Source organism: Charadrius vociferus, unplaced genomic scaffold (genome assembly GCF_000708025.1).
Source record: "Charadrius vociferus isolate BGI_N301 unplaced genomic scaffold, ASM70802v2 scaffold26, whole genome shotgun sequence".
In the NCBI taxonomy this organism is placed as follows: domain Eukaryota; kingdom Metazoa; phylum Chordata; class Aves; order Charadriiformes; family Charadriidae; genus Charadrius; species Charadrius vociferus.
This window is the reverse complement of record NW_009649320.1, coordinates 1,930,885-1,951,912: the sequence shown is the minus strand read 5'-3', so window position 1 is coordinate 1,951,912 and position 21,028 is coordinate 1,930,885. Positions and strand designations below refer to the sequence as shown.

Here is a 21,028-nt window from a genome sequence, read left to right as displayed (position 1 = left end):
TGGTCACAGTGTGCTTTTAAAAATTCTAAATTTTTCTGCAGAACATTGTGTCTTTGTCTCAGCTGCTGTTTATTTCTTCTCTATTCCACCTTGGTATTGCTTAACTGGTGATTTAATAACCTTTTCAGTTTCTTATAAGCGCTTTCACATAAAATAGATGTCCCACTACTTTAATAAAAGAAGGGGAGGACTGTTTATAAAATACTATTACCTGAAGGATGTAGAAGGGATTTGCTTTGAACTTTATAGCCTTTACATTTTTAGGCCTTTCTTTTTTGGGAAAACATACACCACTTTTTGGGTATAGCATATCCATTAAACATGCTTCTGATCTTTCTCACTCATTTTGGGTGGGTTTTTTTTTATTTTACGGGTGGGTATTGTTTTGTTGTTGGTTTTAGTTTGGTTTTTTTCTAATTCCTATGTTCCTTCAGAGAAGCACAAAACTGAAGTTCATAGAATTCTGTATTTTTTGTGCACAGATTTCACTCAATGTTATGAAAGTTTTAGGTAAAGTTAGGACTTTCATGATTGATTTTTTTTCTTTTTTAAGGAATGTTATTCACTGTCAATTTTAGTTTGTTCAGTTTAGATTGTTAAAAAAAAAACCAAAGGTTTTAAACTATAAAAATCTTCCTAGAAACTTGAGAAGTAATTACCTTAAAGATATTGGGCATACTTCTGCACTGTTGCTTAAGCTGGATGTGCCTTGTGACTGTTCTGCAGAGTGGATTGAAAGAGAAAAACCAAAAGAAGACAGAGCATGTCTTGTTTGCAAAGTGTGTTGTTTGTCACATTCTGCAAGAATGTTTTGCAGAACAAACTTTTGTGGGCTGGAAACAAAGCAATCTCCATTGAATATAATTATGGAGAAACTTCCAGAAGAGAATACCAAAACCGACGTTGTTGTTAATCTCTGGTTTATATGCAAGCAGCCTGTCAGGGACTACAGAGGGGGATGCTGAATGGTGCAGAATGCTAAAGTACATTAACTATCGAGACTTGACTTCTTCAAATAATACTGTTAACAAGTCCCGCAAATAGTATTTTATAGCTTATCTTCGTGACCAGAGTAGATTCTTTGTTTTATTTTCATGTTTTCAAATTACATGCTCAACCTTATCAATATTGCTTACCTGTATTTCAGCTTTTATCTTGAAAACCCAGAGAGGTGGACTTTTTGTAGCAGTTTGAAGGAAACAGTTTATTCTTATTCTTCTGCTGTATAGTTTTTCTTCAAAAGAATGATCTGGATTTTCAGATGAATATGCAACAGTCATGAAACACTAGTGATAAAAAAAATACTTAAGATGATTTGATCTTTCTATAGAATTTATTTGATGTGTTTTCCAAAATATTAAAGAGTTTGTTTCATGACCAACAAAGGAGGAAATAAAAGTCATGATTTTATGGCACAGATACACAGTTTGACAAGGAATTTGAGCTTCTTTCAAGTTTTTTGTGTATTGAGTAAACATAACTTTCTCAATTAAGAAAAGTAGATGACCTGCTGGTGGTAATAAATTTTGTTTCCTAGGGCACCCAGGGAACTTCAGGTGATGTTGGCCTTTCCTTAATGTGTGGGTTTGCTTTTGCTTGAATAAAAAAGTTCTTGTTATTAATCTGTATGTTAATTGTGGGTCATTTTAGTTACATTGTCACCAGCAAATTATAGGGTCCTGGAAGTCATGGTCAAATGTTAGGCTGATTTTTTTTTTTTTTTTTTGTGTGTGTGTAAATTATCTTGATAAGGGATGAAAACCACCAAAGACTGCATCTTTGCTGAATTTGTGCATTCATAGTGTTGGCAGTTTTGGGGTAGGAAAGGATGACCGTTGTGAGGCATTGTCCTGTAAGCAGTCTAGCTTGTTTATTAAAACAAATGTGCCTGCCCTGTCTGCTTTATTTGTACAGCCCGTTTTCCCAAAGTAAAACTGGCAGTTGCTTCATTTGCAGAGCTAGCTAAATCAGTGTGAATGAAAATTCATATGATGAATTCATACTATGCAGCTTTTTAAATTTGGGGAGGGGGGACTATTTTGTTTTAAAAGACAACAAAGCTTTGCTGTTTTTCTTATTTACCTAGTCCTGATCTAGGCAACTGCTAGATGGCAGTAGTGTGTAAAGCAGTGCTATTGCTGTTCCTAAGAACTTTCTTAAGAGAGTAGGCTTGATTTGGAAAATGAGAGTTTATATTTTCTAGCAATAAAAATTATGCCACCCTTTTATGATAAAAATTAAAGATGTATTATTTACACTAATGAATGCAGTTTCAATAACCATGGAACACATCAGTGCAAAGTGCATCTGATGCATTTTGACAGTTTAGCTGGAGTAATTTAGCTTTTGCCATATTAAAACCAAGCTTAGAGAAATTCAACTCTGTGCATCATAAATTTTCATTTAAATTCTTGACTGACTGTACAGCTCCTCTTCCTTGATCTTAAATTTTTTTTGTGAATCAAGGATAAGGCTTAAGAAAATAACCAGACAAAAGGAAAACAAGAAAATAACACCAAAAAGCTCTGTTTAAAATAATTCTGCAATCTCAGAAAAATGTATTATTTAATATTAAAAAAAAAAAAATTAAAAATCCTGACAGTCTGTGATTTCGTAAGTCCATCTTGAATATCCATTTGTGGTTAGGAAAAAGAAGGTTTGTCACATTTAGCAGAATAGTGGTAGGAAAAACCTAGAAGTTGAAAGGAGTATGTATTACTTCTAAAGGAGATTTCTGTTCATCTTAATGCATTTGTTCTGGACCATGTTACCAGTTTGATTGAAGAAGATTCTTTCTGCACTCACAAATAAAATAAGAGTTTCTTTTGTTGCAAGTTAGAAATCATGTGCAGTGACCATTAATTTTGTGAATATATTCTTTGTCATATCTTAATAGAACTCTTACTAAAATGCAGCGTGCTTTTTTCTTTCTTATTCTGTGCTGTTATTTCATCCTCTCTTGATTAGTGTGCACTTTTTCAAAGTTTCATCTTCTGACTTGCTATCAGGGAAGTGTAATTTATTCGGAATGAGAACAGTTTTTTTTTTTTTTTTTTTCTCTAAATATAAGTCAAGGTAGTGAAGCCAGGCAAATCCTACATGGGTATTTTTACAAAGAAGAGTTCACATTTCTGAAAGAAACAGTTTCAGAATAATCTTTGTTTCAAATTGTAATTTGGTCTTTGTAAGCATTGACTGCTTAGCTTAAATTTATTTCATTAATTTATGGAACTTGAAATACACATTTCAATTTGGTAGCAATATAACACTTTTATATCTTGAGCTTGTATTAAAAAGCTAGGACTAAAAATGAAATTAAAATATATCAAAAATAGTATTACTTACATACCTCACACTGGCTTAACTATACCTTGTAAATATTTAAAATAATTAATACAGAGTGTTTTCCTTTTAATGGGTATTGTCAAAGTGATGACAGGTTACATTTCAATACTATTTGAAAAACATTACTTAAATTGTAAAAGGAATCAGCTTACAGGGTGAAAACCGCTGTTAATAATTTCAAAGCAGTGTATAGCCTAATGGATAGATAACCACACCAGCAATTGGGAAACTCACTGCACAGATATTTCCTGCGGCTAATTTTCTTAATTTCTGTATATCTCTGTTAATTGGAGAGCATCATCAAAGCAGGCTTTTTAGATCCTGTAGAGGTCTTTCTTTTTTATCTTGTTCCTATATACAATAAATACATAGGTATATAGGTATACTTCCTATGCATCTGTGGGGGTTTTTTTCTGTTACTGTTATTTCGGTTTCACCTCACTCTGGTTTTGTTTGTTTTGTGCGTTTGGGGTTTTTTTTAATTCTTCTTTTCCTCCCAGGACATGGACACTCTGTGGCACTCCTGAGTACCTCGCACCAGAAGTTATACAAAGCAAAGGCCATGGAAGAGCTGTGGATTGGTGGGCCCTAGGGATTCTTATATTTGAGATGTTGTCAGGGTAAGTGATAATGATTACTGTGTCACAGTAATATTATGTAATACAGTAATACAGGATTCTTTACTAGTTCTGTTTATGATACTTTGAATAGCAAATTTGGGCTAAATTTGTTATTGATATACCAGTTTCATTTCTGCCTCTGAAGAAAGGAATTGAGAGCTGTAAAAAAGAATACGTATCACTGTTGTTACCAAGGTTTTTTTAGTCTTTTGAGTTTGTTGGGTTTGTCTGTTGGTTGTTTTGTTTTGGTTTTTTTACCTAAGGCTTTTAACAGCTGCTGGTTTCCTTATCTGTTTTAGAAATTCAGGTTTTGTTGAAATTTAGATTTTTATACATAAAATCCTTTATATTTAAAGGGTGAAGAAGACGACTACGAGTTTTCTTTGAAACTTCTGTAATTAATTTCTAACATAGAGAAATAAGATTAGCAGTGGGAACTTTAGTCTGTAAAAATGCATAGTGGCAAGTAGGAAGACTTTTCTTGGTACAGCTTGTATTACTACTGAGCACTGGTTTTCTTTAAACCAAAAAAGGGAAAAGTTTAAAAGGTCTATTTGGAAATCAGTTTGCTGAAATGCTACTTTTGATGTTTTGGAATTTGCTTGATAAGCAATGTTTCCAAAAGATACAAATTCAAACTAAAAAGAGACTTTCTGGCATAAATATAACTGGAAAGAAAAAAAGAGGGGGGGGGAAGAGTGGGAATTTTGAAAGAAATCATTTTTGCCATGGTTGGTGCAGTAGAACGAATGCAGGTGAAAGCAAGACTTTCATAGCTTCAGGAGAAACAATTTATTTCATCAGTTTTGGTTTCATAGTCATTAGATCTTTTTGGTACCAGGCCCAATGTGCTGTGTGCCTTCTCGTTCCCTGAGTGCGTGTCAGTTGCCTCTGAGGCCTTCCATTCTGGATCTGCAGCCCCGCAGAGCAAAGTTGGAACAAAAACATCCTTGCATGGATTTATTCCTCCTTTTCTATAGAAAGTACTGTCAGCTCAGGGTTACTTCGGTGACTCTTCTGGTGTTTGGATGAGCTTGTCAGATTGCCTGAGCAGACAGTTCCTCTGACAGACAATCGCTTAAGAGCTTCAATCCATCACATGTTTGCTGTGAAGAAGTTCACCCAGTAGCATCAAAACTTTATCCCAAGCCAGCATTGCTGCCCGCTGGTTGCTTTCTTAATTTCTTGAAGTTTTGCATATGCAGTTACTTTGAATCTCAAGGCAATTTCTAGACAGAAAAAGCATAAAAATGTACTAGTAGGTCTCTACTGACCCAGGCAGGCTTGGCTGACTGGTCTAAAAAAAAGAAGTTGTTATTTATGTAGGTTGATCTGTGCAGAGGCCAGGCTTCACCTTTCTTCCACCACTCCCTGTACGGGTGAGCAGCCCAAGTTGGTCAAGGGAATCCTTCTCAGAGGGATGAAAGGAGCAAGAGATTCCCAGCAGCCTTGTTGTCACTCATCTTAGTCCTAGACAGCATGAAGACTGTAGGTAAAAGTGTTTGGTGCTGTAACATGAGCACAGGTGCTGCAGTCTCCCAGCTGTAGTCCGAGTGGTTTACCTTCCTGCCACAGGTTTCAGTGGGACAGCTCTGTTTGGTCTGTGTGGTCTCAGTGTAAGTGGATATTGGGTGTTTTTCCTTTGTGTGCTTTACATAGATGTTGGTAGCATTCTCTCTACTAAAGCAGTAATAGAAACATGGTTTCCAAAGTTAACATACTGACTAGAGGTCATAGTCAAGCAAGGGCTCATCTCTGTAGTCAATGAGACTTCAAGACTCTGACTGCTATATATTCAACTCAAGTATGACTGGTATATATTCTTCATAAAAAAAGAAAAAAGGAGCAGCTGCAATCATTTATATGTAGGATCTTCTGTGTCCTGACACTATCTGGCTCAAGTGATGAGACCTGGATTCCCCCAAGCTTACTGTAAATACTGTGGCTATACAATCTCTTAACCAACAGAGATAAATTACACATTTCTAAAAGGCAACTGAGATCTTATATAGGCTGATTGACAGACACAGATTGACAGTCTGCTGCAAGTGGTTTTGTAAGGTTTTTTACTACAGTATTTGTGTAGATTTGCTTTTCATAATGGTTGGATGCTTCTTTTTATTTTTCAGGTGGGGTCCCTATCCAAAGCTGGGATAAGGACTCCATCCAAGTTTACTTGGTTGATTTTTTTTTGTTGTTGTTTGGAGGTTTTGGGGTGTTCTTTGGGTTTTGATTTTTTTTTTTTTTTTTTGTGTGGGGGGGGGGGGGGTGGGATGTGTAGATTGATACTACTTGCTTAGAATTTTTAAGCTTCTGGGGTTTTGAGGGGCTGGAGGGGCAGGGATTGTGGCTTGTGTGTGTTTTCTTTAGGAGGTCAGGTTGTCACATAGGGATATGCTTTTAACATTTTATCAGCTTTCCACTGTTGTTGGCAGTAGTGTTTTAAAACACTTTTCCTCACCAACTCAAGATGTGGATTGATATCTGCTATCAAGGCTATTAATGCAAAACCAGTCCTGTGTAACTTTATGCTTTGAAATTCAAAGAAAATTTAAGTAATATGAAAATTATTTGAAGGTGAACAAAACCTGGCTTCGAGACTAAGTTATGGTCTGCAAGTAAATTGCTTAAGACATTTGGTAGTTATTTCCTGGAGTTACTCTCCCTGAACCCGAAAAGCAATTGAAAAGAATTGGTAGATGTGTGGGTAAGGAAATGGTCTCTCTTAAAAACAAACAAACAAAACCACACTTTCCTGTTCTGCAGTGTCTTATTTCTCTAACTTAATCTCTAGAGGCCCATGGAATTCTAGTTCTGCACATACTAGATTTAAAGCAAGGTCCCATTTAGGTTTAAGATGGTAAAATATAGGAATGAGAAAGAGCAGGGAGAACCAGAAGTGCGAAGAAATCTTTACAGAACAGATTAGGAATACCAAGCTCATATTGTTAATCTAAACAAGCTAAACAAATTGTCAATAGAGAGAGGTGGAAGATTTATTTATTTTGAGTAAATGTGTTCTGTTACAATCTGCCATAGAGGAAAACATACTTGTTGTTTAATGTTAGATACGTTAGCTCATAATTGTACTGTCATCAGATGTGTAGCTAACTGCATTTTCTCATTTAATGAAGGCTTTGTGTTTTTTTGGTTTTGCTTTGGTAGTCATATGTGATGTGCTGGTCTATCATTTTAGGTAGCTAATGGATGCTGTCTACAGTTTCATGTTCTCAGACCTGTCTGTTTTCCCTTGAGGTTTTACAACTTCTCTTTTTCAGTGTTAAAACTATCTGTTATCTTTGAGACCAATGTCAGTGCCATTGTTATGCATCAGTTAGCAAAAGGAATGGTTTGCAGCTGTTGTCCCATATACAGAGATTATTATTTTTTATTATTTTTTTTTAGCTTCAGTTGGTGGAAAAAAGGCAGCTGTTTGTATTTGTGTTATGGTGTGAAGACAGTCTGAAACTCAAGGGGATTTTTGTTGATTTATTAGGTAGCTTCCAGCACAATTCTTGCATTGTTTTGTCTAAAATCTGTGCTGTGTTGCAGATTCATATTTGCAAGCAATATCAAAGTCAATGTCTGTAAGAAATTGATGTAATCTTTCAAAGCTATTCTCATTTTGCATATAGTTCAAATGCACTTTAAGCAGTATTGCCATTAAATTACTATGTAGCCAAGCATGATTTAAATTTCTCTCGAGAATTCTAGACAGTAATTTTGGGATTTCAAAGTGTGAAAGCAAAGAGCAATTTAAACATAAGTAAAAATGTAAAAACATGTATGTACTTTTCCTCTTGATTTCACACCTCAATAGTGTACAGAATGTTTGGAGATGAAAACCCTTACATTTCACATCAGTCTGCTTACTGCAGCTGGCACCTTTGTAATACATAGTTACAAAGTCTCATTCTGATGCTTTATGCATTTATAGATGCTAATATGTAACAAAAAAAATAATTGGAAATGAAATGTACTGTTTGTCAACTTGCTTGGGGAATATGAGGGACATAATGTTGCCTGACTAAAACAGAAACTTTATATGATAGTCTTTCTGGTGTGGGAAAATTTTGCGCATGTTAAATGTCTATCAACGTTTCCTTGTTCTTCAGTGTCAAGGCAGGAATTTATAAACACACAAATAGTTTTTCCTGAGATTCTTATATTTTCCAGTTTCTTTCTAGCTGAGACTATTCAGTTTTTCATAATGAAACTACTCTGGCTTTGTGAACAACAGCAAGAAATTTCCTTCAGTCTTTCTTTAACCATATAGTTTTGGCATGTTTTTCTGTGCTTTAAAGTATTACTTTTTTACCTTATGCACACAGGCAGCTTTACTTACTTATTCTGATGGAATTTAGTTTTGTCTGTGGCTGAATTTTACAGTATTTCAAATGAAATGCTTATCTACTTGACCATCAGCTGAATAGTGAAGAAATTAGTACTCCTGAAAACACTTATGTAATGGAAATAATGTATAGTACTTGTTGAGGAATAAGCTAGTTTGTGTAGCATAAAATTAAGGAAGAATATGAAATGAAGAGACATTGTTTTCACCCTTGTTTTGCTACCAATGATTTCCAGCGCTGTATTTGTGTGTGTACACAAGCAGTTAAGTTCTCTTAGAAAGTAATTATGGAATGTTAGGAAGATGTGAAAATATTTTAAATGTTGGGCTGTAATAGTGGTTGGACGTTATTAATATGGTTAACACTCAAAGTCCTTTTTTTTTTTTTTTTTAATTCTGTAGGGGTTTTGAGGCAGGAGCATAGTAAAAGGGATGTTTTGGTCATGTTATGAAAGTCAAAGTGGGACTGAGATTAGTGAACAAGTAGTTAGTCATTCTATTCCCCTAAAAGGTTTTCTGTGGTAACTTCTAGAAAGGTGACTGCCACTCTGAAAACCTGTTGGCACTTGTGCTAAGCTGCTGTACCGACTGTACTGATACACCCATTTTCTGAGCCTCTTGCAGTAATAAGGTTATGTATTACACTAGTAAAGGAAGCGCAACAGAAAACACTCTCAAATCTTACTGTAGCTATAAGACACGAAGTAGTCTTTCTGTTAGCTCGTAAATGCATGAAGACCTTTCTAGAAAATAGTAGGTGTAGAATTTGAAATGCATCTTGATTAACTGATCATCTTGGGAAGATTATGAAATAAGTACTTTACCTGTCCAACACAGACAAACAACTTCATTTCAAGAGAGTTTCAAGTTCTGAACAGTCTGTCTCTTTCAAACCTTCTCTAACAAAACATATACTTGAATTCGAGAAGTACAATAAATAACTGAACGGGACAATCTATTCATATGAGGGTCCTTTGACACTTTAGGTAGAAACAGGTGAATAAGGGTATGCCTGCAGTTACAGGACAAGATCAAAAGTGGTAATGCTGTTTTGGGAAGTATACCCATGGATTTTGTAGATAAAGGCAAAGCATTTTTTACTTTAACATTGAAAATGTATTTCCTAATTGATATTTTTATTGTATTAATGTAACAAAACTCTCTTTTGTAATTTTAATTGAGTATTCAATGTGTTGCATGCAAAAATGTTTTCTGTTTTGCAGTAGCAGTCTTAAATTAAGTTATTCTTCAAGTTAGTATTTGATTGATGATGCCCTACCAAAAAGAACTATATAATGAATGATTTCTGAAGGGAATTATTGTAACATAATACTGTTGATCAGATTTTTAGAAATTCTTTTTCTAACATCTAAACATTTGCTGTATTAAAACAGATTTCCTCCATTTTTTGATGACAATCCATTTGGTATATATCAGAAGATTCTTGCTGGCAAAATAGATTTCCCGAGGCATTTGGATTTATATGTGAAGTAAGTTCATGACTCCTAACACTTTTATATTCTAAAAACCTCCTGAGCACTATTTCTAGAGAATCTTCATAGAAGATGAGATACCAGATTCTGATTTTCCAAAACACCGTGTCAGAAAATGAATGTGAGAATGACTTCCACTTCTGATAGACTGCATATTGAACTGGGGCCTTGCTTATATATGCATGTGTGGGTTTTATTCATAGTATTTTGCAATCATTACAGGTATACTGCAGATGAAATGGATTTTTTTCCCCTATTAACAAATTCCATAATTGAAATAATTATTAGTAAACATTAGAACAGAGGAAGTGCAATTTTAAACACAAAGTTTCTCCTCGGAAGCTGACATGAGTGAGGGAGGACAGGAAGTTATTCTTACATTCCCAGGATAATTATTCAAGGTGTTTTGAAGAAGTGACCTTAGAGATGGCACTTGCTTACTGTCACCACTAGGTAAACAGATAAAATGTTGCACAGCAAATCTAATGAAATCTGTCCAACTTTCTCTGAACTTTTATGAATTCTCTTGCAAAAATAATCATTTGGCGAGCATTTTCTAAGCCTCCATTGAATCATCAGGTGCACTGAATCAAGCATGTCTACATCACCTTAGGCTGTTCAGTATCTCATATTTGTATCTGTTCTCAAGTTTTCCCTTACTATCTCAATGTTGTTTCCAATATAGTGTAGTCCTATTGTCTGACCTTCCTAACCCAGTCTGTCTTAAGAAGAAAATTGAGTATTTCATATAGTATTGTGTTCACTAAAGTATAAGAGTGTGACCAGATGAACAGCTCAAACTAGGTTATTGTCACTAGCAACTAGTCTAACATGGTGAAAGCATTTAAAAGTAGAGATGCTGTTGGCTTCTGTTAGTGCTCAACATTCACAGACCAACACTGATTTCTACTATCCAGAAGACACCTGAAAATTCCTAGTTATGGTAGTAAGCATGCATATGCAGGTTTTGCACTTGAATCTAGACATGACTGCCAATGAATTGTAGGATACATTAATCAAAGTAGTTGTTGATACACCTCTTTCCCAGCTCTTCTCATCCAGATGCTCTTTCAGTGTGTGGTTGGCAGCTCATTTTCATTACACTCTTGCCATTGTGGGAGTCTCATGGGATTCTAGCTTGGGCTTTCCTCCTTTCACAACTTGGTTTTGGGTGATCTCATTGATTTGTGTGGCTTCACCTACTTTTCTGCAGTCAGTTGTTAGCATAATGTATCTTTCTTGTCCCATCAGCTTCTCTTCCTTCTTTCTTTAAACCACAGTATGCGGTACTGGCTGGTCTTTAATATCTCTACACCATTAGCTTAAAGCAAGTGCCAAGATTATTTTGTTGTACAAAGACAGTCTGCTTCTTACCTTACTTGTATGCCATTTGCTTTCTCTCTCTTCTTCCTCTCAGTTGGTATCTCAGCAAGGATGAAGTCTATCTTGAGTCCTGTCATATCGAGGCTATGTCTGAAGTATTTAGTACTATACAGTATTTATAACAATTGAACTTTAGCTCTCTGCTCTTAGGCAACAAAACTATTTTCCTTTCTGAACTCTGAGAACACTCTTGTACCCAGATGTACTACGTAAACGTAATGGTTGACATTTTTCTATGTGCCTGCCTCCTGTCACCCTCCCACAGTTTTTAACTTTTGAATTTTTACTTCTGCTTTCCCTCCTGCTTGTTGATGTTCACTGCCTCTTACTGTGCTGTATAACTGCTGCATGTCTTCACAGAATGGTCAGGGTTGAAAGGAACCTCTGGAGATCATCTAGTCCAACCCCCCGCCAGAGCAGGGTCACCTACAACAGGTTGCACAGGACAGTGTCCAGGCGGGTTTTGAATGTCTCCAGAGTGGCAGACTGCAGAGCCTCTATGGGCAGCCTGTGCCAGTGCTCTGCCACCCTCAAAGTAAAGTAGTTCCTCCTCATGTTAAGATGGAACTTCCTATGTTCAAGTTTGTGCCTATTACATCTTGTCCTACCACTGGGCACCACTGAAAAAAGACTATTCCCATCCCCCTGGCACCCTCCCTTTAAGGATTTGTAAGCATTAATAAGATCCCCCCTCAGTCTTCTTTTCTCTGGACTAAAAAGACCCAAGTCCCTCAGTCTTTCCTCATAATAGAGATGTTCCAATCCCCTAATCATCTTCATAGCCCTTTGCTGGACCCTCTCCAGCAGTTCCCTGTCCTTCTTGAACTGGGGAGCCCAGAACTGGATGCAGTACTCCAGATGTGGCCTCACCAGGGCAGAGTAGAGGGGAAGGATGACCTCCCTCAACCTGCTGGCCGCCCTCTTCTTGTTTCACCCCAGGATGCCATTGGCCTTCTCGGCCACCAGGGCACATTTCTGGCTCTTGGTCATCCTGTTGTCCACCAGGACTCCCAGGTCCCTTTCCACAGAGCTGCTCTCCAGCAGGTCAGCACCCAACCTGTACTGGTGCATGGGGTTATTCCTCCCCGGATGCAGTACCCTACACTTACCCTTGTTGAACTTCCTAAGGTTTCTCTCTGCCCAACTCTCCAGCCTGTCCAGGTCACACTGTATGGCGGCACAGCCTTCTGGCATGTCAGCCATCCCTCCCAGTTTTGTGTCATCAGCAAAATTGATGATGGTACACTCTATCCCTTCATCCAGATGATTGATGAATATATTAAACAGGACTGGACCCAGTACTGACCCCTGAGGGACACCACTTGTTACTGACCTCCAACTAGACTCTGTACCACTAACCCCAAGCTATCTGCCAGCCACCGTTCAATCCACCGCACTGTCCATTCATCTGACCCACATTTCCTAAGCTTTCCTGTGAGGATGATGTGGGAGACAGTGTCGAAAGCCTTGCCAAAGTCAAGGTAGGCAACATCCACTGCCCTCCACCCATCTAGTCACTTCATCATAGAAGGCTATCAGATTAGTCAGACATGACTCCCCCTTAGTGAATCCATGTTGACTACTCCTGATAACCTTCTTTTCCTCCAGATGCTTGGAGATGACGCCCAGAACAAGCTGCTCCATCATCTTTCCAGGGGTCAAGGTGAGGCTGACCGGCCTGTAGTTTCCCGGGTCATCCTTCTTGCCCTTTTTGAAGACTGGAGTGACATTGGCTTTCCTCCAGTCCTCAGGCACCTCACCTGTCCTCCAGGACCTTTCAAAGATGATGGAGAACTCCGCCTTCTCTGCATCATCTGTCACCATGGCACCTGTCTCGTTCAACAGCGGGCCCACATTTTCCCTAGTTGTCCTTTTGTCTCCTATATACTTAAAGAAACCCTTTCTATTGGCCTACTCATCCCTCACTAGGTTCAATTCCAAGGCTGCCTTGGTTTTCCTCGTTTCATCCCTGCATACCCTGACAGCATTCTTGTACTCGTCCCAAGTGGTCAGTCTTGCATAAGTGCTGTTCCTTCTGGCCTGAGCTAGCATCTGTTCACATTGCTCTCTACTATGTCCCTTTTGTTTGATCAAATTGCCTTGCAATTTGATCAGATGTTTACTCCAAGTCCTTTGTCCTATATACATGAAGTCTTTGCCACATATGACCATCTGCTCAGATCTCTTCTGAAGAGCAGCTTCTGCTATAATGATGATAATAAATTAACCAACTAGAAATTCCAAAATAAGACTGTCAACAGAGGTTTGTGTTAACTTCATTTCTGATAAACATAAGTATTAATTATGCTGCACCTATTTCTTTGGACACTAATGAGTTCATAAGTTAGGGTTTTTGTGTGTGTGTGTGTGTGTGTGTGTGTGTGTGTGTAAACTTTTGTTGGCAAAGACAGTTTTGGAAAATACCAAACGAAATATGAGTGCTACAGCAGTTTAATGATTATTGGTCTGGAAAGACCTTGATGTAGAATTTAATTCCCCAAATCCATACAGCAATATCTTTTGGATTCACTTGAACACGATCATTTCTAAATTATTCTTTATAAACTGTGTACTAGAGAAGCACTAAACTACCGATTACTTTTTTCAGTTTAATGGATTTTTGTTCTATCGAATGCAGCAAATGTATTCTATCTTCAGTGACAACATAGTATCACTGAGCAAGCTTGTCCCTTAAATGTTCTTTTCTAAGATGAATTTTTGAAGCAAGGATAGAACGGTCCATTAAACATTTTCTGGTTATATAGGAATAGGAAACTCCATGATTTATCTTTGGCCATATAGCCTGTGAATCTAGTTCTGGGCTTCTGGATTTCTTTTCAGTCCTACTTCTGTTTTAAAGTCTGATTATAGCCATTCTTGTAGCTTTCTCCATAAGGAATATTCTTCTCCATAGAATTAGAAGGAGGTGTTTCTGCAAAGGTGACTGTAAAAGGAGTCAGTCGTATTATTTAGTCTAATCCAAATATTGATTGGCTGGAATGATCATAAGAGTTTTAAAAATTGCTTTGTACCTTGACTTTTTTATTCTCCTTTTATCTGGCAATTTGATATTTTTTTCCAGTTGAATTTTAAACTATATTCCTGCCAAATACAACAGCTCTTCAAATGGTCTAGCACGTTCACCTTTAGTTCACATATTCTTTGTGCATATGCTTCTGTGATTTCAAGGACAGGTGACAGAATACTGGTTTTGTTTGGGGATAGTAGGTGTTACAGTTAGACACAAAGAGGCAGGTGTGTGGTTAATTTGTTTGTATTCTTTTCTGTAAATAAAGCTGGTGTGGTTTTTTTTTTTAAATCTGTGAAGTTAAATATTGGAATTAGCCATACTCTGTAGATCCCCAGCATTTCATTCAGTATTGCATCTCTCAGGTTTATTTGAGGCTGTAGAAAGAAGAAGGATGGCTAATTTTTTTTCTTTCCTGTCCTTGGTACTTTATGCAATGAGACCAGAATGCTGCTATTCTAAAAATAAAGAGCAAAATAATCTTTGAAAGCAACTGCTTATAGAAATGTGAAGCCATATTTTTCTTTTAACTCATAAGTAATCAAGCTAACTCAATAAATTGTGATACTCACTTTGATTTATGTTGGAGTTTTCTGTTGCCTAATATTTAAAATACTTTGCTATTAAAATGGAAGTCCTTTGTGTCTCTAAACTTACATTCATCTTTTAAAATGTTGATTTAGCTTTCTGTAGAACTGTTCAGTGAACTAGAATCTCAGGGGAGGCTTTTCATTTTCAATGAAATTAAAGCTTATAGATGTTACTAGTTTTAAGCAGATGACTACCTCTTCCATGGTTTCTCCTGTTTAGCTGCCACAGAATTTAAACGTCAATTTATATAAGTTGTATAAAGTTGAGGGTACGGCTTTATCTGTATGTTTTATGTATATTAGAATTGTGTTCTCCCAAACAGATTTGAGATCCATTTTGATATTCGGAATGCCCAGCAAAATACAAAGAAAGTTATGGTTCTGCTTGGGGGGGGGCAGGGGAGAAGAGAGAGAAAGTTTTTCTTCTTTGTTTCTTGAAAGAGTCTAAAACGAACTTGCAAGAATTCTGCAAGTTCCTTTTAGAACCGGTTATTCCTTTTTATCATTCACTCTTAAGTGTCCTAAAATATGATGGAAATGAATGGGTAAATTATACACAGTATTAGCTAGCCAATGGAACTATGTTCATCTTCTGTAACATTTGTATTACAGTCAAATATAAATTACTTTAGTTTAACAAAGGACATGTTTTCTTTACTGCAGAGACCTTATTAAGAAGCTGCTTGTGGTTGACAGGACAAGACGATTAGGAAATATGAAGGTCAGTATAAAATATTAGGTGTAACGCAGAATATAGCATGAGGTTGGAAGAATTCTGTAGGAAAGATGTAGAACATAAAGAAAGATGTAGGAACACGTAGAACATATCTTCTAAAAAGCCATAGGCCTTTGTTTTTGTAAGCATGAAATAGAAATATATTTTCCCATACATTACTTCAGTTGTGCAATCCTAAATGCAAAGTTTAACTGTGTATTTCTGGAAGTCATACTCCTATTTGTCTAGATAAGTGCTGTCCTTCATGATAGTTTCCCTTCCTCCTCATCCCCCTCCAAAAAGAAAGAAAACACAAAACAACAACAACAACAACAAAATCCAAACCAACAAACAAAACGCTACCTGTTTACTGATTAATTTGGAGACTTATCTTAGACTAGAAACATGGTGCTACGTGTAGGACAGAGGACCAGCTGATTTGACTCTTTCTTTAGGGTTGTTTAATCCCAGAAGGAGCACTAATCAAATTTCAGTTTAAAAATTATTTTAAAGAATATAAGTGGTGTTGTAGTACCATGCTGTCTGGTCACTGTCCTGGTAGTTTGGTGGTGGGGCTGATTAAGCACAGTCGAATAGTCATCCACCAGGAAGAGTTACTCATCCTATTCTGAACAGACTTCTGAAGGCAGTAGCTTACTACTCAAAACTATGCTCACATCTCTCAGCTGGCATTCCAGCCTACCTCGGAAATACATCTGTATCTGTGATACCTCAAGGAGGAACACAAAGCAATCCTGTGAATTCTGTGAGATGTCCTGATGTTGTACTGCTTATCATGCCAAGAGGATGACAGCTGTATTACAAGATTATTTGGTTCTGCAGCCGTGCAGTAGCTATGGTTGGTGGGGCAGTGAGAAGTTAGCTGCATGTGAGCTCAGGAACTTTAACAGACTAGCCAGAGCACCACACAAAATTCAGTGTGGGTTAATTTACCCTTCTGGCAGAGTAAATTAATCTTATATTTAATAACTTGTTATTGTTGTTACAGTGTTGCAGATACTTAAATTAGCTTGTGTAATCTTTTGCTTCTTTAGCGAGAGTTAAAATTTCTATTTCTCTGGGCAGGGGAGGTTAAAAGTTTGCTTTTTTGCACAAAGCAGAATTTATGGTGCTCATAGGTGCAGAAGGTAAAAGATGCAGAGTCATCCCGTCTCCTTGAACATATCGATCTAAGTATAGATGCTAGAACCCTCTGTCCAAAGTTCATTTTCAGAGCCTTTTATGGCACAAATTTAGACTGGTAAGAAAAGCTTGGAAGTAAACATTTTTCTTATCCTTCAGAATTCTTTGCAGCGTTTTTCAAGGGGACAGCAGGGAGATTAAAACCAAACTTTCATAAGCTGAAAATCTAGAAAGTTACTAACCAGTGAAAACTTTTATATCTTTTGACAGTTTTGAAGGAAAACAAAAGCAAAACTTTGGTTTATTCAAACATGGGGTTTGGGAAATGTGTTTGGCTGGCTTTCAAGTTTTTTTTTTTTTTTTTTTAGTCTGTGGTTGTTTTGGTTTATTTTGAGGTTTTTCCCTAGAATTGGCTAAAATGTCAAAATCAAAAATAGTTCTAATTCGAAGCAGGATTTGGGGAGGGGGCGGTAGGTGAGTCATAAGTCTGATCCTTCTCCACAATCATCGTTGGTTTTAAAAGATTTAAATCCCATTGGACATTTTCTGGTGAAGCATTCAATCAGATCTGCTTTTGAGGGAACTAAGTGACAAATTACTGTTCTTGTTGCCTCTTTGGATATGAGCATGGGTAGTCCCACACCATATAAATCTGAAAAAAAATGTTGTGTGGTATGCTTCCTTCCATGGAGCTGCATGTAGTATGAGCTTAAGTGCTGTGCATTGAAACTGTGCTGTGGTCAGGCCTGAGACAGAGACCCAGCTGGTTTTCCCCAGTGCTTAATGCCTTGAGAATGAGTCTGTGCTTGAACCAAGCTTCATTCGGGGAAGGGGGAAGACTTTTTTGTTCTTTATATACATAATCAAAGCAGTCAGCCCATAGAGAATAACCATTACAAGACAAATATGTCGTTAACTGTATATCTAAAATAAAAACAAATGGTTTTATATATATATTTTTGTAACAGTACTGAGAGCCTCTTGTTGTCAGCACTAAACATCTGTAATATTTGATAGAACTACTTGCTTCTCAGACATTATTTTTATTTAAGACACCATCACACCGTCAACCCTCCGTTGAGTTTTTTTTATTAGTGTAAGAATTAAAAAGTATATCTGAATAAGAGGCATTCTCTAAAATGTTGGAGAAAATAGAAGCGAGTAGAACAGCAGTGAATGGTTTTGTGGGTATTTTAAAGCCTATTTTTGATCTCCCTTGGGTCGGGAGAATGCTGCTAAAAAGAAAAAAAATAAAAGTTTGGATCTTCTTGCTGGAGCTTGGGATCTGCTAGGGAAATAACACTATGAATTTATCCTGTAGAATCTTTTAATGATTATCACCTGAGAAAAGAAAAAAAGGTTAGACGGCCTATTAGTCTGCCTTGATACCATTTCTTACGATGAAATAGATAGTTTGGCATACATATACCTTACTAAATATTTAGTTTGATTTTTTTCTTTAAAGAATGGAGCAGATGATGTGAAGAGACATCGATGGTTCAGGTCTATAGATTGGGACGCTGTACCTCAAAGGAGACTAAAGGTATATTCTGCAAAATACTCTATAGGACATCGCAACAAGAAATCATTGTTCATTTAAGCTGATCTGTTGAGGTTTTGAGGCCTGTTGCATCTGTGTGTTCGTATGTGTGTATGAGCACATGTGTATGTGCACACATCAATAATTACATGCATTTTTCCCTTTCACACTGCTGAATTAATTATATGAATGTCTGCTTGTCTTTTTGTCTGTATATAAAATGTCTAAAAAAAAAAAAAATAATCCCTGCTTTATTTTTCTGAAGTTGATCAGTTAATAAAACACTTAATTTTCTGGTTTAGGGTTTTGTAAGTAATTACTTGTTGTAGGTGGGTTTTTTTTGTTTGAGGGGGAAGGAGGGATGGTGGTTTGGTTTTATTATCTTTTTTTTATTATTTTTTTCCTTGCCCTTATATCTGTGAAAGTGTTTTACTCTGGGCTTTAAATTTTGGTGCCAAGTTCAATTCAGGTAAATGTTTTAATGAAATGTAAAGCATATGGGAGTAGGAGGAATAGGGAGGGTGAGAGAGCAGGATTTATGAATGTAATTCTAACATGCTTTTTAACAACGCTGAATTCTACTATTATATGAGGGCAGATGTTTGCAAAAGCTATCAACACTGCAAAACACTTTTTAAAGTCCTTTGGAAATAAAACCGCCTTCTTTCTTTTCTTCCTCAAAGTTTTAACTAGTCCGATTTCTTACAGCAGTGGTTTTTCAGTAACATAGGTTGCCATGTGCAGTCAATCAAGTACCGATTAAATGTTTAGTTTTCCTTCTCTCTGCATTAGTTTCTTACAATGGATTTCTGGCTAAGTATCTTAAATTGAGTTCTTGCAAAATAGATAAGAGATGAAAGTTATGATAACAGTTACCCACACTACTATTAAGACTCTTAGTTGACAGGAACCTAACGTGATTACACTCCTGTTTGCTCATAGGCCACAGAAGAGCGGAGGAGTGAGGAAGGAGAGTAACAGTTTATACTGTAAGGGCACATGCTTGGAAGCTTAGTTGTGGTAATCTTTTGCAGTAGTTACCTTCAGTCTACAAAGCAGTTAGAACTTGAGTGCTAAATAAAATAGGTATCTGTATTATAAGTGTTTTTAACCAAAACGTTTAACTGCAATACAGACAGTGTGTTGGAACACGTCTGTGTCACTGCAAGCTTCTTTCTCTCATGCCATTCATTAATAGTGAAAAAGGTGAACTTTAAAAATATGTTCCCTTTTTGTTTAATCAGTCTTTTACAGAGTTTCTGCTTTAATATGATGGAGAGGAGCTCATTGAGGAAACTACTAAGATTGTTGTTGTGCTTGTTCTGACTAGCCTCCCATAGTACCGAAAGTATCCAATGATGGGGATACTTCCAATTTTGAAGCTTATCCTGAAGATGACTGGAACAAGATGCCTCCAGTACCCCCTAAAGACCTAGAAATTTTCAAGAACTTCTGAATGCAACATGTACACTGGGCGAGGTATGTCCAAATGTGAGGAATCCTCTTCAAAGCATTGCAGGTCTGTCAGTGAGAGCCGTAAGCAGAAATTACATCTTCTGATTGATGGTTGGACTTGATGAACTTGAAGTTCCCTTCCAACCTAGACTATTCTATGATTCTATTCTATGATTCATAACAGTGATTAATACTTCCTTATAGCTTGTAAAACCAACATGAATCACAGCAATAGGTAGCATAAAGTAAACTGTTGAAATAAAACTTTGTAAAGCAGGCTTACGGAATGACAAAGGTAATTTATCTCACAGGCTTTGGTGTTCTACAGTGATGAAGAGTTATTTGTTTACAGATATTTAAATCCTTCTGTCCTTAAAACTTTTAAAACAGTGTGTTAAAAGCAGATATCTAGATCGATTTGAGAGATAAGGAAATGTGATTGCAAGATTTTTATATGAAGAACGACGACTTCAATTAGACAAATAAGATTGTCAGATTAATTCTGTACCCTGCATTCTGTCTTATAACTGTGATAGTTTAATACTTGTCATTCCATTCACACGTTCAACATTGTATTTTGTGTTCCTTTCTCATTATTTTTTGTCTTAGAAACTGGAAAGATATTGAAGTGCTAAGAGCAAGTCTGAAGAACAATGGAGTTCATACATAAACGAAGACTTTCTTTGTGGATAAGAATGATACTGCATTCAGATATGTGTATTAGTATATAGTAAATATCTAAAGAAGGCAGGCAAGAATAATTTTTGCTGTAAACATTTGACATTAGTAAATTGTAATATTGGTAGTCTACTCCGAAGTAGACTCACTAAAATGGTATATTTTAGGATTATTTTTTTTTTAACTTATGGTTTAGTTAAGTTTCCTGCTATTCCCAGATCCTTTTTGCATAGTTAGCTCATAGACTTAATTTTATAAGTTTATACTAAACTTGTGTAATTAAAAGCACAAATTAGTATATATGTATATAATGAATACAATACAACTAAAGCACAGAAACTGTGCAAAGATGTAAATTTTTGTACTTTGCAGAGTCTATGATTTTTATTTTTCAAATAATGTTTTTCAAGAAGTTCTCTAGGAATAAAAATCTTAAAAGGATAAATGAGTTTTTCATCATCTTATATACATTTTATAATTCTTTGTAAAAAATAAAAATAATTAAGTTTTAAAAAAGATTTGTACCTAAAATTTCCAATGCCTCACACTTGCAACCATAGTACTTGAAAGCAGAAAGACAAGGGCATGTTTTATTGTTGACTAAGATGCATCTTATGGCTAATTTATGAAGTTCTGTTACAGTCTTGTCTCTTTACAAACCAGGATATTGAGTGATTGTACACTGTC

At 36.4% G+C, this 21,028-nt stretch overlaps 1 protein-coding gene across 1 annotated transcript in view; it reads left to right on the top strand.

Annotated features, from left to right (window-relative positions):
• Nucleotides 1-20,706, top strand: part of PRKX (protein kinase, X-linked) — a 28,023-nt gene extending 7,317 nt beyond the window's left edge. The window contains exons 3-8 of the mRNA XM_009889449.1: nt 3,846-3,965; nt 9,711-9,806; nt 15,474-15,531; nt 18,134-18,211; nt 19,539-19,687; nt 20,273-20,706. Of these exons, the coding sequence (XP_009887751.1) occupies nt 3,846-3,965; nt 9,711-9,806; nt 15,474-15,531; nt 18,134-18,211; nt 19,539-19,664 (478 nt within the window). The 3' untranslated portion in view covers nt 19,665-19,687; nt 20,273-20,706. The remainder of the gene's footprint in view (nt 1-3,845; nt 3,966-9,710; nt 9,807-15,473; nt 15,532-18,133; nt 18,212-19,538; nt 19,688-20,272) is intronic.
• The last annotated feature ends 322 nt before the right edge of the window (nt 20,707-21,028 follow it).